At 41.8% G+C, this 18,304-nt stretch overlaps 1 protein-coding gene across 1 annotated transcript in view; it reads left to right on the forward strand.

Moving 5' to 3' along the window:
* CUBN (cubilin) overlaps positions 1-18,304 on the forward strand; it is a gene marked incomplete at its 5' end in the record, with an annotated part of 213,224 nt that overhangs the window by 141,500 nt on the left and 53,420 nt on the right. Inside the window, 8 exon segments of the mRNA XM_083379037.1 lie at positions 1,451-1,564; positions 3,278-3,406; positions 4,526-4,658; positions 12,789-12,994; positions 15,057-15,238; positions 15,537-15,729; positions 16,461-16,658; positions 18,016-18,162. Of these exon segments, the coding sequence (XP_083235163.1) occupies positions 1,451-1,564; positions 3,278-3,406; positions 4,526-4,658; positions 12,789-12,994; positions 15,057-15,238; positions 15,537-15,729; positions 16,461-16,658; positions 18,016-18,162 (1,302 nt within the window).

Genomic DNA, 18,304 nt, shown 5'->3' on the forward strand with positions numbered 1-18,304 from the left:
TTTTTAAGGCCACCTTTGTATTTTTCCAAACTTCTTCCCAACCTCTCACCCAATGGTCAAGAGTCTGGGAAGTGGAGGGTAACTGAGGGTATTCCGGTATGGGGTTGAATTCTTTCCCTGTGGCTACATGGAAAGGAGTGTAGCTGATGCTGCTATGTGCTGAATTATTGTAAGTCACCTCTGCAAAAGGGAGGAGGTCGGTCCAGTTTGTTTGTTGGTAAGAGACGTAGCATCTAATGTATTGTTCCACCATTTTGTTGGCTGATTCTGCAGCTCCGTTAGTAGCCGGGTGAAAAGCAGTTGATAGGCCTTGAGATGATCCAATTAATTTAAGAAAGTTTCTCTAAAATTTCACTGTGAACTGCACCCCTCGGTCCGAAATTATTTGCTTAGGGGTGCCATGTAGTCGATAGATACGTTTTAGGAACAACTTAGGCGTTGAACCGATGGAAATCCTTAGCAGGTGATAAAGTGAGCCTGTTTTGAAAATAGGTCTATCACAGTCCAAATGACAGTATTTCCTCTACTGTCGGGTAGGTCTGCTATAAAGTCCATAGCTATTTCTTCCCATGGTTGAGAAGGTTCAGTCACCAGTTGCAGTAACCCAGGGGTCTTTCCTTGGATTCTTTTCATGGTGGCACATACAGTATAGCTCTTGACATAGTTTTCTACGTCTCGTTTTAGTCCCAGCCACCAAAATTGCTGGCGAGTGAGATGTAGAGTTTTTAGATATCCAAAATGTCCAGCCTGTTTGACATCATGGCTGTGTTTGAGGGCATTAAGACGAAGAGGTTCAGGCAAGTACAATTTTTCCCCTTTGTAAGCCAGACCATCCCTGCATGTTAGGGATGCCTGATTGTCTTTAAACCATTGATCAGTGAGGAGTTCTCGCTTTATTTTCTTTACCCCGGAGTCATCAGGATTAGGGGTCCTGCGAGGTGTGAGTTGGGCTGCAGTTTGTGGACTGGGATAATTGCCTCGTGAACTTTTTCGCGTTCGCTTTTGTACAGTGGCAACTGGGAGAGTGCATCAGCTAGGAAGTTTTTTCTTCCTGTTATGTACTTTAGAGTAAAAAGTTAAAATGGTTGAAGTACTATGCCTATCACACTTATTTTGGGGACAATTTGCAGGGAGTTTTTAGTGCCTCTAAATTTTTATAATCTGTCCATACTTCAAAAGGCACCTTGCTCCCTTCTAAGTAGTGCCGCCAGTTTAATAGCCTCCACCTAATAGCGAAGGCCTCCTTCTCCCAGACTGGCCATCTCCTCTTGCATAGAATAGAATGCTGGAACTAGATATGACTTTGGTGTGATCCACAGCAGATCTTCATTCATAAGTAATCTGTTCTGTCCAAATTAATCTAATAAATAATATCAAGGATGACAGTTTAGTTCAGTCATCTCTAAAATGCACTACTATTCCTCATGTTTGTACCATTCTTTTTCAACAGTTAACCACATTACATTATCATTCACTGATTTCGACATTGAAAATGACATGCTTAACTGCAGCACTGATTATGTAGAAATTCGGGAAGGAGATAATTCCAATGCTCCTTTGCAAGGTATGAGAAATGTGCAGTATAGTACTGATTGTCTATATCTTTTAAACAGAGATTTTATTTGTTCAGAGCAGAACTTTAGAGATAATGACACTTTAAACGATGGCTGGCTCAGGAATTCTGGAAATTTAAGTCCACAAGTCATAAAGCAGGGCTTTTCAATGCGCATCATCGGTGGTACTTTAGCACCTGGCAGGTGGTACATGACCCCTAGCCAAGTGTAGTGGGGAAAGGAACGAGCTAAAGCGGCGCTGCACAGGCCTGGAGGAGATCAGCTGGAACTGCAGGGCTCAGCAGAAGCCCTAATATCTGCGAGCGCAGCTACATGCCGATTGGAGCTTCTGGTGCACCCAGCAGAAAAAAGGAGGAGGAGGAGGGCAGAGAGAGGAGAAGCTATAAAAGGAGCAGGTTTTGGTGGGAGAGGGAGAGGAAAAAAATCACACAGAGAAAGATAGCGAAGAGAAGAGGCTTTTGTTAGCAAAGCGGTGAGGAGAGAGAGAGGGGGGAGCTTTTGCGAGCAAAGTGCGAGTGAGTGAGAGAGTGAGCGAGCAGCTTTTGCCAGCAAAGTGTGAGTGAATCAGAGAGTGAGTGAGGGGCTTTTGTGCGCAAAGGATGAGAGGGAGGGGGGGCTTTTGCGAGCAAAGGGTGAGAGAAATAGGGAAAAGTGAGGGGGAGAAGAGAAAAAAAAGGCATTGACTTCTGACTTCCTCTGTTGCAGTAGAAGGAAGTATTAACATTGAACTTCAACTTTTTACATTTCCATAATGTTATAAACTAGCCATTTTTATAACAACAAATGAATCTAACCAGTAAAGCCCAAAATCCTCCTTCTTTTTTTAGTCATCAAGTTTTTGACACCTTGCTAAGCACTGGTGGTGCTCAAATATTGTCATGTCCTAAAAGTGGTACAATCTGCGAAAAGGTTGAAAAGCCCTATCATAAAGGGCCATCGTTTCCCACCTCTGCTTTAAAAGATAAATGATATTTTTATATTTCAGGAAAAGAAATCTGGAAAGTAGCACATAGCTGACTTAATGCTGAGGCTTCCAGAAATCTGAATGGATTTGGCAGCATGTAAATTTAAATAAATAAAGTAAGCAGGATAGGAAAACTACAGCCCTCCACTTTTTGAAGACAGCAATGGCGATTAATTCTGGCCATTGATTATATTGCCTCAGGCTGGTGGAAGATAAGGAAGATAAATCCAAAAATAATTGGAAGATGACAGGTCTTCCGCATAATGAGATACATTACTGTGTGCTACAGAGATGAGACTGCTCTGTTGCTTAGTGTAGTCACCTTCTCTTTTCATTGTCCATAGCAGTTAAGCCATTGTTCATTGAATTTTGCCAAAGTGTGTGTGTGTGTGTGTGAGAGAGAGACAGAGAGAGAGAGAGAGAGAGCTATTCAGAGTAACAAAGGGAAAAAGAATGACTTTTAATTTCTCCTTTTGCCAGAAATGAGAACAGTGGAATGAATATATAGCTATTGAAACTTTTTGAGAAAAATGTCGTTCTTCAAGATATCCTGTTGAATAAGATGAAGTAGGACATCACAGAGGAAACATAAAAACAGACTGACAATTTCTGATATTAACAATGAACTAGAAAGACATAAAATATTTTTCGTATGCAGTGGGCATTGTATCTTATTTTCAAAGTGTGAATGCAATATAGTGCAATGCTGGCTTTGTAATGCTTACATTTGTTTCTTCAGGACATTATTGTGGCTCCACTATGCCCCTTCCTGTTACTTCTTTTGGCAATGCTTTATCCATCAATTTTGTTTCTAATAATGCCACCACAGCAAAAGGATTTCATGCCACCTTTGCTGCATCAACATCTGGTAAGAAGAAATGCGAACTCTTGTAGTATAAGGACAAACAACTTTTGAAGATGCAGTCATTCTGCCTGCATAAGTGTTGTCATCAGAAGCTTTTAGAAATTAACATTATAGCCTGGGTAATACATCAGGCACAATGCAGCAAAAAGATTCTTTACCAATCCTATAGCAGAGAAGCAAATAACGTGGTTCAAAAGTTATATATTTTGATATTTACCTTGCCTTTTGTCAACAGCATCCCAGAACTTGCTGACTCTTCTGTTCTTTAGTTTGCTACGTAGAATAGCCCATTCAGAAAATGTCCTTTTCCTTGACTGATTTCCCCCCCTTTCTTTCATTTAATCTTGTCCAATTCTTGGATACTATCAGGACTAGTCCTTGCAGTTTTCTCGGCAAAGTTTTTCAGAAGAGATTTGCCATTGCCTCCTTCCTTAGTCTGTCAGAAATTGACTGGTCCAAGCTGGCTGTGTGCTTAAGGTGGGACTAGAACTTGCTGTCTCTCAGTTTCTAGCCTGATGCCTAATCAGTACAACAAACTGGCTTTTATCAGATCAAATCATCATTTCATCTCATCTGATTTTGCAATGGGAAGTAGATGGCCTTTAAATAACAATCCAGGTTTGAGAACCAACAGAACAAAACAAGGGGTTTTTTCAGGGTTTGGGTTGGAAGAGGATTTAGGGAAGCAACTGGAATCCTGTATGAAAGGTATTGCATCAGGTAAGTCTGGCAAATAAGGAGCTGTTCATTTTGAATATGTAATGGAAAAATTATGAACATATTTCCAGGTGTTCTGCACTGTACGTCTATTTGATACAACAGTATTAAATTGGCAACAGTTGTGATCTGGACAGATAAGATCTGTGAGTGGTGTGGGTGGCCTATAAATCTGGTATATAAAACAAATATATAAAACATACTTTGAAGCCTACTACTTCTAAGATGGAGGAAGGAAGCCACTTATTTCCTAGAACTTGGATTTTCTGTTATAAGCTGTAGCATTCAAACAATATTTGCTTTTGCTAAGGGGAATTCCATGCTTTTTCTTTTATTTTACTAAGGTTATTTTCTCCATTTCCATGTCTTACTTTCCATGTCTCATCTCCTGCTTCTCCTATACAGCTTGTGGGGGTACCTTCCATATGGAGAGAGGAGCCTTCAATAGCCCAAGTTTTCCTGAGCCTTATCCATTGAACATTGAATGTGTCTGGAGTCTTCTGAGCTCCCCTGGCAACCGGCTCCAGCTGTCTTTCACGTAAATCAATTGTTCAAAGAGTTATTGTTTAATTTTTTAATGGAGCAGCAGGAAGGAAATGCTGGGTTTAGAAGGATGTAATTACTGGCATGTAAAACACTACCCACAACTTGGAAAGTGAATGCAATCACAGCAAGAAAAGGCTTGCTTTATTTTATTTTTTCTATTGCATATTATCCTGGTCAGCTTTCAGGCAACTGAAATCTATGCTTATAGATACCACCCTGATTTTACAACCGTAACTTTTACAAAATTATAACTGCAACAGTTGTAAGTTTGAGTACTGATCTCTTTTGTTGTTGTTGTTGTTTTGTTTTTTGTTGGTTGTAAGGACTACCTGTATGAAATGTCATATGGCTATATACATCTGTTGAAGACAGAAGAAAATCTGAAAATACAAATACTGTGCACATTAATTCTTTATTCTTAATTCAAAACTGGCTGCCATTCTGAAAAATACAATATTATTTTGATATCAAAATTCTAGAGTCTGCTTAGTACCACTTACATTATAGAGCCTTGGTGGAGCAGTAGGCTAATGCCTCCTTAAGTAACACCAGCTGCCTGCAATTAGTGCAGGTTCGCATCCCACCAGGCTCAAGGTTGACTCAGCCTTCCATCCTTCCGAGGTAGGTAAAATGAGGACCCAGATTGTTGGGGGCAATTAAGCTGACTTTGTAATAATGCCGCTTGGGGGTGTGTGTGAAAGCCCTAATAAGCAGGCATATACATAGAATGAAGGCTACTGCTAAGCTTGTAAGCCGCCCTGAGTCTTCGGAGAAGGGCGGGATATAAATGGAATTAAAATAAATAAATAAATAAATTATATTAAACTGTGATATATATTTGCCTCCAGAAATAATGGGACTCCATCACTGGAGACTTTTAAGAAGAGATTGGACAGTCACCTGTCTGAGATGGTATATGTATTATATATGTAAACACGCGGAAGCCGGAGCTGTCAACAAAAGACGACGCGGATTGGTCCCTGCCTGACAGGGCGCCAAAATGAACACCGCTGATTGGTCCTCGCTACCAGCTGCCGGCTATAAAAGCCGGACAAGTTATTCTATGTTTGTCTTGCTCTTAATAAACCTGTTGTTGAACTAGCCTGTCGTCCCGAGTGGTCCTTCGGCTACTTCACTGGCGACGAGGGTGGGATCGCTCCGGAGCTGAAGTCACGGCCGAGGAAGAGAGTTCCCGGCAAGAGCTGTCACGGAAGTTTTAACTTCCATCGGAGCAACCCAGGACCGGACGACATGGCAAACTTCGGCCGTGTGAGGGAGTTTGATACCCGCCATCCCGAGAGATGGCAATCGCACCTCGGCCAAGTCGAGGGATTTCTCCTCGTCAGTAAAATCACTGACGACCGAGCAAAGGCCGCCGCTCTGCTGTACATCAGCGGGCCCCCGGTGTACGACGCAGCCGTCGGGCTGTTCAGCCCAGTGCCCATCACGGAAGTCTCCTACGCTGACCTGGTGGACCAGCTGAACAAGTACTACATGCCAGCGCGTTCAGAACTGTACTGGCGGGTGCAATTCGCACAAAAGAAACAACGGCAGGACGAGCCCGCCAACGAATTCATTGCCGGGGTCAGACACGCCGCGCGGAACTGCTCCTTCCCCGACCTGGAAGACCGCATCAGAGACCAGGTGGTGATCGGTCTGAGGGACGAGAAGCTACAGAAGAAACTGACGTCCAAACCCGACATGAACCTGGCAGAGCTGACCAGGGAGATCATGGCATATGAACACAGCCACAAGAAGAAGCCGACGAACACGACCCCAGAGACCCCCGCGACCGTCTACCAGGAAAGCGCAACCTTCAGCGACAGCGGAGAGTCAGTAGACTTCACCGATGGAGAAGCCCTACAGCGCAGGATGGAGCACCGGCAGCCGAGGAGGGGAAAAACGTCGGACCGCCGCGGATCCAGGAACCCACCTCCGCCACCACCGCGTTACGAACAACGGGCCGCCTGTGCCAGCTGCGGGGGCAACCATGCCCGAGGAAGCTGCCGTTTTAGGAACGCGAAATGCCACAACTGCGGAAAGACTGGCCACATCAAGCCGGTGTGCCGTAGCAAGGGCCGGGACAACATCAATGAGGTGGAGGCAAACCCCCCAGGTAGGCCGGCTGCCCAGGCCAGCAGAGAAACCCCACCAGGCCCCCTGGTAGAGACAATTGACAGGGTAAACAGCATAAGCTCCAAGGTTAAGATCTGGGTCAGAATTCAGGGGGTGCCCTGCCACATGGAGGTAGATTCAGGGTCAGCAGTCTCATTAATTTCGCTGACAACCTATCAGGAAATCTGTCAGAAAGGCCGAAGACAAATCCCCCTGAAACAAACTCAGGTACACCTTGCAGACTTCCAGAAAACCCCTATTCCGTTGGAAGGGAAAGCCAAGGTCCTGGTGCAGTATAAGGGGTTCAAGGGTCCCCTGGAGGTTTTAGTTACGCCAGGGAACCGTACCAATTTAATAGGGCTAAACTGGTTCACTCCACTAGGCATCGCCTTAACGGGGGTTAATACCATTCAAACACCTAGCCTAGAAGCAGTTTGCGAAAAGTACGCCGACGTTTTCGATGGCACTTTAGGGAAATATACAGGTTCCCCCATTTCCCTGCAACTAAATCCAGCAATTCAACCAATTAAAATAAGAGCTAGGAGGGTACCTTTCGCCCTTAAAGAAAAAATTGAAAACGAGCTTGACCGACTCGTGGGACTAGGGGTACTGGAGCCAACAGAAGGGGGAACCTGGGAGACCCCTATTGTCACCCCAATCAAACCTAATGGCGAAGTGAGACTGTGCGCGGACTATAAAGCGACAGTCAACCTAGCCCTCAGCCCCCATGCTTACCCGGTGCCAGCGGTAAGGGACGTATTTGCTTCCATCCGCTCTGGCACCATTTTCGCCAAGCTTGATCTCACACAGGCATATTTACAGCTGCCTGTCACAGACGACACCGCGGAAGCTCAAACTATTGTCACCCACCGCGGTGCTTTTAAAGTAAAGAGGCTACAATTCGGCATATCTGCAGCCCCGGGTATTTTTCAGGGCATCATGGAAAAGACCCTGAAGGGAATACCCGGGGTCTGCCCCTATTTCGACGATGTTCTCATCGCCGGGGAAAACGAAGCTAGTTTAGCTGACAGGTTGTCAGCTGTGCTGAGCCGGCTCAGAGAAGCCGGTCTCAAACTTAAGCGGGAGAAGTGCTCTATTGGAGTCACTTCTACAGAATTCCTAGGGTATAAAATTGATAGCCAGGGCATCCACCCCACCGCTGAAAAACTAATGGCTATTCAAACTGCACCCAGCCCTAGGAATAAGCAAGAGCTTCAATCCTTTTTGGGGCTGTTAAACTTTTACCATGCCTTCATTCCCCACAAAGCCACTATTGCAGAGCCGCTCCATAGGCTCCTAGACAAAGGTACAACTTGGTCCTGGACCAAGGAACATGAGAACAGTTTCCAATCGTTAAAAAAGCTTATCTGTCACAGCTCAACTATCACCCTTTTCAGGGAAGACACCCCAATATGCATCGCTTGCGATGCCTCTCCCTATGGAATCGGGGCGGTATTAAGTCACATATTCAAGGACGGTACACAAAGACCCATAGCTTTCTATTCACGCACTCTGACCAAAGCTGAAAGAAACTATGCACAAATTGACAGGGAAGCCCTAGCGATAGTGGCAGGGGTCAAAAAATTTCACGATTATCTGTATGGAAGACCATTTACTATATTTACAGATCACAAACCCCTGCTAGGCATATTTACTTGGAATAAAACTACTCCACAAATCCTCTCCCCGAGAATTTTAAGATGGTCAACATTTTTAGCAGCCTATTCTTATCAGCTAATACATAAACCAGGTAAAGAATTGGGCCATGCTGACTGCCTCAGCAGACTGCCCATACAAACCAGGGACTCAGACCCAGCCCCAGCCAGCGGGATTTTAGCAATCTCCCAACTTCCAGAATGCCCCCTGACTGCAAACATTATAGCCAATAATTCAACAAAAGATAAAATACTTGCCAGAGTCCTCAAATGGGCCACAACTGGGTGGCCAACTCAAAACCCACAACCCCAATTCCAACCTTATTATAACAGAAAAAATGAGATTTCAACACACAGAGGTTGCCTGCTATGGGGAAATAGGGTCATCATACCAGAGAAAAACATAGACCAAACATTGCACATTTTACATGAAGGGCACCCTGGAATTGTAAAAATGAAGGCGATGGCCAGAAGTTATGTGTGGTGGCCCGGCATAGATAAACAAATTGAACAGTATGTGGGTGGGTGTTACACCTGTCAGGAGACCAGGAATGAACCACCCCAGGCACCAATCCATAAATGGGAGACTACTAGGAACCCTTGGTCACGTATACATATAGATTTTGCAGGACCTATCCAGGGCCAAAGTTTCTTAATTGTAGTGGACAGCTATTCCAAATGGCTGGAAGTCACACCCCTTAGGAAAACAACGTCCACAGCCACTATTCAAGCCTTACGAAAAATATTCGCAACACACGGCCTACCTGATACCATAGTTTCTGACAATGGACCTCAATTCACCTCTCGTGAATTTCAGATCTTCGCTACGAGGAATTGTATTAGGCTGGTCACGTCTGCGCCGTTCCACCCATCGTCGAACGGAATGGCTGAAATTATGGTACGATACACAAAAGAAGCCTTGAAAAAATTCGTTAAAGGAAACTGGCAAAGGCGACTCAGCCAGTTCCTCTTATCACAACACACAACACCATGCTCTACAACTAGCAAATCACCAGCAGAATTAAGATGGGGGAGGAGGCTAATAACACGTCTCGACAGACTGCACCCTGACACAGCCCCAGAAGAAAAACAGCACCCCCACCCCGGCCGCAAACTCAACCCGGGTCAATTAATATGGGCACGTTCATACACAGATAAAAACAAGTGGGTCCAAGGGACAGTAATAAAACAAACAGGGCCCATCTCATACCTTGTAGCGACGCAAGCACAGGGCAACATACGCCGCCATATTGACCAGCTCAGACCCAGACAACCACCACACACTTCTGAGCAACCAACCAGTGCCGACTTACAACCCCCACCGGAAATGCGGCCTATCCCAAACCAGGAAGCTGAACACCAAGACGAAGAACCAGAACCAGAACACCCACCACCCCTTCGCCGCTCAACCAGGAATCGAAGACCACCCACCTACCTAAAAGACTATCAGTGGGCAGGTTCAAACATCCAAGAAAGAAGAAACGAACCAGGGGAGGGGTAAGGGGTGTATTATATATGTAAACATTCCTTTATTCAATGTATATATATGTTAACAGTACAAATAAGAAGGCATCGCCTAGTATATATAAGTAAAACCGCCTGACAGAAATACACGCGGGAACTTTGACAGCTGTCAAAGTTCCTCGCACCACGCAGGCGCCACCACTGACAGCTCGCGGCTGTCAAACGCCGGACTACGGGGAAGCCTGAGCTGTCAAAGCACCCACCGTACAGCGCAGGCGCGACCGCTGACAGCTCACGGCTGTCAAAACACCAAGACACGCGGAAGCCGGAGCTGTCAACAAAAGACGACGCGGATTGGTCCCTGCCTGACAGGGCGCCAAAATGAACACCGCTGATTGGTCCTCGCTACCAGCTGCCGGCTATAAAAGCCGGACAAGTTATTCTATGTTTGTCTTGCTCTTAATAAACCTGTTGTTGAACTAGCCTGTCGTCCCGAGTGGTCCTTCGGCTACTTCAGTATAGGTCCTCCTGCTTGAGCAGGGGGCTCGACTAGAAGACCTCTAAGGTCCTTTCCAGCTCCTATTCTGTCCTGTCCTATCCTATCCTATCCTGTCCTGCCCTGCCCTGCCCTGCCTTGCCCTACCCTACCCTACTGTACTTCTATTCTATTCTATTCTATTCTATTCTATTCTATTCTATTCTATTCTATTCTATTCTATTCTATTCTATTCTATTCTATTCTATTCTATTCTATTCTATTCTATTCCTATGGTTTTTGTTTCTTTCCTCACAAGTCAGCCTTTATTCCTGGTGATTACAAGGACAGGTCTTTCACTGTACCTTTTTAGAAGTGGTTTGTCTTTATCTTCTTTCCTGAGCTGAGAGTAGTGACTATGCCAAAGTCACTTGTTCAATTTCAGTTATTAAGCAACTCTCCCCACTCCTAGTCCAGGGCCATAAACATTAGACAAACTGGTTCTTGTACTATGCTAAACCAGTACATTTAGGAGCAATCCTTCCCTCACACCAGGACTTATTCAACAATTTTCAAGAAAGAATACAGGTAGTTCTCGATTTACAACCACAATTGAGCTCAAAATTTCTTTTGTTTAGTGTGTTTTGGCCCTTTTTACGACATTTTTTTCCAGAGTTGTTAAGGGAATCACTGCAGTTGATAAGCCGGTAACCCAGTTGTTAAGCGAATCTGGTTTCCCCATTGACTTTGCTTGTCAAAAGGGCGCAAAAGGGGATCATATGAGCCCGGGACATACCAACGGTCATAAATATGAACCAGTTGTCAATCATGGGGATGCCTCAAAGGTGGTAACTCTGAAAAACAGTCATAAGTCACATTTTTCAGAACCATTGTAACTTTGAGTGGTCACTAAATGAACTGTTGTAAGTTGAAGACTACCTTTACATCATGCTTCAGTTTCAAAAACTGAAACACAAATGGAAATTAATTCATCCTTCTATATTAGAACAATAATAAAAAGAATATACCTAACATTTTAAAAAATCTGCAAATAATGCATGTCCTACTAGATAAGATACTTTTTTCAGTGTGTCATTGTCACTAAATGAACTGTGGTAAGACAAGGACTGTATTCTGAACATGCACAGAAATACAGCTTCTGTCTGAGACAGCCTGAAATCAAGTTGAAGCCCAGTCCCTTTCATTTGCAATTAAATCAGAAAACATGTGGGTCAGGGGTTTTGAGTCATACATTTTAAGGGAAAAAGAATGCACACTCACTTGGAAAAACTATAAAACAAAAACCCCATCAAAGCTTTTAAAATATGGCAAAAAAAAAAAATTTCTGGTTATGGGCGGTTCAAAAACAGAAATCCCAACTGAAGAGTTTCTTGTCCTAAAGCTGAAAAAATTGCTCCATCTATAATGGAAATAAAAGCTGAATTTGAAGTAGGCAGTACTGAAGCTTTGCATTCATCAAATCAACTTTAATGATATAGTTGGATCCTCAAAATGCAAAATAACATGCGTGGGGTTCCTCCCTCTATCAAATAATATATCTGGTAATGCCTTACATAAAGTTGGAGTGTCTGAGTCATTACATCTGTAATAACAAATTTAAATTTAAACAAAAGAGATTAAAGCAAATGCAGCAATGCAGTTGGCTAACTTTATTTTACTCTTTCCATTACTGTATATTGGAGAACCTGAAGTTAAAAGAATTGATGAAATGTGATAGATAACACTGTTAAAATGTGATCATGGTTCTTTGCGTTCTAAGTCATTTAAAATGAATTGTACTGGACTACGATTTGATCTGGAGGTTTGATGGGCTGTGAGAACAAATAAATAAGGATTGGTGGTATAATCTTAAATCATAGAATAAGCACCAAATGATTATTTGATTTTCTTTAACAAAATAATATTTATAATTCATTATTTTGCTTTGCATGTTAACAGGCACTATTTAGCAGGATTCCAATGCTGTGCTACAACAGATCACATATGGTTGATCTCCAGAATAAATAAATCAGATTGGCAAGAATGATTTTTATCCTAGATAAATGAAAAAAATTTTAAAAAAATTTCCATTAAAAAAATTAACTTGTCAGGAGAATAATACAGGGGAACGGCCAAGGGTACAGTGATGCTTTCAGAATAAGTGCGACTAAGACCTTTGGCCCATTTTTCATTAGATAGAGCAAGAATGGATTGTTGTAATGCCCTTCCATTCTGGAGATCAGATGACATAGCAATCAAACTTAGGATAGCAATCAAACAAGGATATTTTTCTTATCAGTAACAATGGAAAGAAAATTGGACAATTAGAAAAAAAGTTTTGAAATTCTATTAAATTATTATTTTATTGAACTTTGTACTTTTAATTTACTTATATTAATTAAAACCCTTTCAGGGACTTTCAGATAGAAGAAAGTGAAGGCTGTACCAGAGACTACATAGAAATTAGGGAAGGTAATTTCAGTGGTTCTCTGGTGGGACGATACTGTGGGAACTCTTTGCCAATGAATTATACCTCAATTACTGGACATATCCTTTGGGTGAAGTTTGTCTCAGATGGCTCTATCAGTAGAAGAGGATTCCAGGCTACATTTTCCCATTGTAAGTAAATATTCAACTCCAAAAGAATTCCATTATTATAAATTTTTTGGAAGGTGGAAAAAGAAAAATATATGCTATGATAGGCTATCAAGATTTCTTCTTTTGAAAAAAATAGGTCTATGTTTCTTCCATAATCCTCAATTTAAGACCACAATTGAACTCAAATTTTCTGTTGCTAAGCAAGACAGTTTACGACTTTTCTTGTTGTTGTTAGGTGAAACACTGCAGTTGTTAAATTAGTAACATGGTTATTAACTGAACCTGGCTTTCCTATTGACTTTGCTTGTCAGAAGGGAGCAAAAGGTGATTATATGACTCCGATCACTGCAACCATCATAAATATGGGTCAGTTGTCAAACATCTGAATTTTGATCATGTGACCATGGGAATGCTGCAAAGGTTGTAAGTGTTAAAAATGGCCTTAAATCACTTTTTTCAGTGCTGTTGTAACTTTGAAACAGTGATTAAACGAAAAGTCAAGGATTACATGTACCTTGGACCACAAATCCCATTATAGTAAGCTAACAACTGAGGATAAAAATTATCTAGTCTAATTATCTAAAGGACAGTAAATTTGCCACTTAAAACAGGGAATTTGAAATCTGCAATAAGTAAGAATTTGCTCAAGTGTATGAGATTTAAAATCAATGCCTGTATTTTGAGATTAGTTTCAGATGAATTATAGTATTTACTGATTTCTGTTTATAAACAATAATCTGAGAATATTATCGTTACACTCTTACATAGTGAACTAAATTATATTTGATTTTGATTTGAGGGTAAAATATTGAAATACTGAACTTGGCTGTTTAGCTATTGATGCAAGAGATCAAAGCTGCAGATATTAGCACAGATTAAACACAGCTTTTAAGGAGTTGCAGTATTTCAAGTAAAAAAAAAATCTGTTGTCTAGCCTTCTCCTAACTGGGGGATCTGTATTTTTGATGTGTTCGATTTTTGCACATTTTCAAAGTCCTATATTTGATCTTTTCACTTTATATTGTACATTGAATAGAATTTGAACTAGCTGGTGCTAAATAGGGAAATATCTGATATACAAATGTTTTAATAGTTGTAGAGAACAATAGATATAGTGGAGATAAGTAACGTTCCACTTTATAGAAAATCCTCCTGCATTTGAAGAGATATTAGTCAGTATTCTTTTTGAAAGAATCTTCTGTTAATATCATCTCAACTTTCCAATTTTGGTTAAGATGAAGATGAAAGATTACCATTACTTGAAATTGCATATTGCTGGTCAACATTAAAGATAGCAAACTGAGCTCTCTGAAGGCAACAGTCTCTAGTATACCATGTACATGTGGACACCTTTACTGCCCAACCCAGAAAGGAAGAAGGAGCATGTCAAATCCCTACTAAAGTGCCTGGGGCAAGCCCATAAGAAGCTTTCAATTAGGAACTTTGCTCCCCAAGTGACCACTTTCAGCATCCTGTCTGAGTACTTTTGTTCTTCTCTGACCAATGTCCACCCATGGCACACAGAAAGGGCCTCCTCAGTAAATCAGGATTGTGTCAGTTAGTGCCAACAAGTTTACTGAGAGCTTATAAATGCAATGTAGCTTGTCCTCAATTAACAACCACAATTTGGATTGGAATTTCCATCCCTAAACAAGACAGTTGTTAAATGAGTCACATCGAATTTTACCATACCAATTTTTCTGCAATCTTTAAGTGAATCACTCTGGTTCTTAAGTAAATCACATGTTTTTTAAGGATGGCTAACTTCCCCCATAGACTTTGTCAGAAGCCAACTAGGAAAGTCACAAGTTGCAATCACATGACGTTGAAACATTGCAATTGTTATAAATATATCCCAGTTGCCAAGCATCCAATTTTTTATAATGGGGAGGGGGGAACATTGCCACAATTATAAGTGTGAGAACTGGTTGTAAGTCACTTTTTCACAGTGCCAGTGTAACTTTGAACAAACACTAAATGAATGGTCATAAGTCAAGGACTACCTGTATTATAAATCTGTACAATATACTTATGGATACACTATATAATTAAAATAGGGATCAATCTTGCTATTCCTTTCTAGTGTTTGGAAATAGTATTATAGGAACAGATGGACAAATTGCTTCTCCACTATGGCCTAGAAAGTACCCTCACTTCTCCAACTATCAGTGGATGATAACTGTGAATGAAACACAAGTTATTCATGGTGATATCTCACAAATGGATATTGAGGATGTGAATAATTGTTATAAAGATAAGCTGAAGGTAAGAATTCATTGTATGCAAATACATATTTGCAAGTATTTGCAAATAAGTATCAAGGCAACTTCTTTATCAGTAATCTCAGACCAGTACCGGTAATTCAAATATGGATAGACTCACAGATGCAGTCTTAATTTTGCAAAAGACATGTTAAGCATAAACAGAAAATTACATGTGAAATATGTAAGTTTCACATGCATTCAGTAGCCAATTAAAGCGAGTTATTATTAACTTTTTTCTAATATATACATAAACTATGGACATTTTAACAATAATTTCAAATCTTGATCTATTCCTGCAGATTTATGATGGGCCAAACATACATTCACGTCTCATTGGAACATATTGTGGGGTAGCTCCATCTTCTTTCACCTCCTCTGGAAACTCTGTCACTCTCCAATTCATCTCTGATTCTTATGCAAATGGAAAGGGGTTTCTTTTGGACTGGTATGCAATGGAAGCACCAACAAATGCTGAAAATAACTTGCCTATAGGTTTGTTTCCCATCCTCTTTTCTATTGTTAACCTCGTTTGGGGAGACATAAAGAAATATCTTGTATTCCCCCAATAACTCTTAGCATGTTTTCTTGGTAGTATTATAGAAGATGGCTTTCTACTTTTTTTTAATACATGGAGAACATTCAGGATGAAGCAAGGTCTTCATCTGTTGCTTCCTCAGACACTAGATGCTTTTTTCTGTATAGTACAAAATGAGGAATAACTGCTTTTCCCACCTTACATGTATGCACTGAAAGCAGGAGACAAGTGCTCCCAGTTTCCTTCTCCGGAGGGGGAAAAAAATCCATATAGGAAGACATGGGAAATAGTAGCCCCATTTTCAGGCAGGAGGGAGCAAGGTTCTTCTTTTTTCCATGTATCTCCATGCACTTTTCCTTTATGTGAAAGTTGCATGATTTTCTACTATATTCCTTGTGGCTAGTGGGCCAGTTTGGGATTTTAAAATCTTTTGCATCAGGTTTGTCAAGGAGAGTTTTTCAATTCATATATGGCTGCTATGAAGCATAACTAATTATTAAGTTCTGATTTATCAGAATACTAACACAAATGAAGCAAAGAAATTGGGAAACATCTGCTAAAGCACGGGGTCCCAGAAAGGTGCTACTTCGGAAGCCCAGGGAAATTAGTGTACCTAGGAAGAAGAGAAACAAATGGTGTATATCTATTAAACTGGAACTCTTTTTTCTTTTTCCTGGTTTGGTGGCAGGTGCCTGTGGAGGTCTCCTAACAGCTGGTGAAACACCTTTTTTCCTGTTCTCACCAGACTGGCCTTCAAAGTACAGAAATTTTGCAGATTGCACATGGCTTATCAGAGCACAAGACTCAACTGTGGAGTTTACCCTCCTGATTTTGGACATAGAGTCTCATGGCTCATGCAGTGATGATAAACTTGTCTTCAGAGATGGTGAGGCACACTTGCATTTTTGTAAAGCGAGGATTGCAGTGGGAGATTGGGATTATGAAATCTCAATAATGCTCAAATAAAAATGTGTCCCTGCCTGCTGCTGCATGTCTACTCCTACCCAATTAAAGAGTGTCATTAGAGTATCTAATGATAGAGTAGAGCAGTGGTGGCGAACCTATGGCATGCATGCCAGAGGCGGCACTCAGAGCCCCCTCTGTTGGCACACGTGCCACAGCCACCAGCAGCAAGTCCATCAGGCCACCCGGAGCAGAAGCCCTGCCCAGTACAAAGGAGGCAAAGCGGCCAACTAGCAAGTTCGAGTAGAGGTGGTAGAGCAGAGGTCACCAACCATTGTCGATTGGTGGACTGGAAGAAAAGAGAGGGGGAAGCATTTTACATGTGTGCATGTGCGCCCAGGACCACGAGCACACACGTGTTGCAAATGGGGCGGGGCTAGTGCCTGTGTGATACTCACTATCCCTACCCTGTTCTTGTGTGGTGCAGTGCCTTGTATCTGCACCCAGTGGCGTGGGGGCGACCATTTTTGCACCTTGCAGTTTGATGGCCCATTTTTGCACCCCTGGTTTTTGTGTGCCAGAGGCAGCACTCAGAGATGCCTCCCTGCCCCCCCCAAACAGCACTACAATGCTGATGCGGCCCTGGCACTTTGTGATAAATAAGTGGGTTTGGGGTTGTGGTTTGGGCACTCGGTCTCTAAAAGGTTCGCCATCACTGAAGTAGAGTATCTACCAAGTATCAGTCCTTGGGCCATGTTGCTCCCTATGGAATGTATAAATGACCCCTCATTACTCGGGTGTGTGTGTCTTACTCTGAAAACTAAATGCAGAATGAAGTTCTATTTCTATCAGTCCATGGATTCCAAATGTTCTACAAGGCAGTTCTCTTCCAAACACTGACATCACAGCTGAATGATTGGTATGGTTTGGAATAAGTAATATTGTTTGGCTGCCCAAAACAATAACTGATGAAAGAAGATAGAATTTCAAGTCATAATGTTACTTCTCCAAATCAAAGATGGTTCCTGTGACAAGTAACTAGTACAGAGAGCCACTTCAGCATAGTAGCAGTTAAGGTGCTGTCCTAGAAACCCAAAAGACTGACTCAGTTAGAGTCGAGTCCTAGGCATGAAAACCAGCTGGGTGACTTTGAGCCAGTCACACTTTCTCAGTCCAATTCATCTCACAGTGTTGTTGTTGTGAGGAAAACAGAAGGAGAAAGGAGTATTATGTATGTTTGCCGCCTTTAGTTACTTACAAAATAACTAACTAAATAGATAAATAAAATAATGGAAAGTTTAAGATCATGCCAATTCATTCTGTCCCATTTCTTTTCATAGGAGACAATAGTCTTGCACCAGTTCTATCCACTGTATGCGGCCGAGAACCTCCTGCCCCCATAAGGTCAACTGGGAATGCCATGTTTATTCATTTCACTTCAGATTCAAGTATTACTGGTGCTGGATTTAATGCTTCTTTCCACAAAAGTACATGTTTTTTTTAAAAATACACTTGTCCATCCCTTATATGTTAAAAAGAAGGGGGAGGGAAAAACAGAGTGTAAATGGTTATAATGTTATTTAATGAGGGGACATAGTCTTGAGCAGAATTCTCTCAGTATATTTTTCT

The sequence above is a fragment of the Vipera ursinii genome (assembly GCF_947247035.1).
Source record: "Vipera ursinii genome assembly, chromosome: Z".
Taxonomy (NCBI): domain Eukaryota; kingdom Metazoa; phylum Chordata; class Lepidosauria; order Squamata; family Viperidae; genus Vipera; species Vipera ursinii.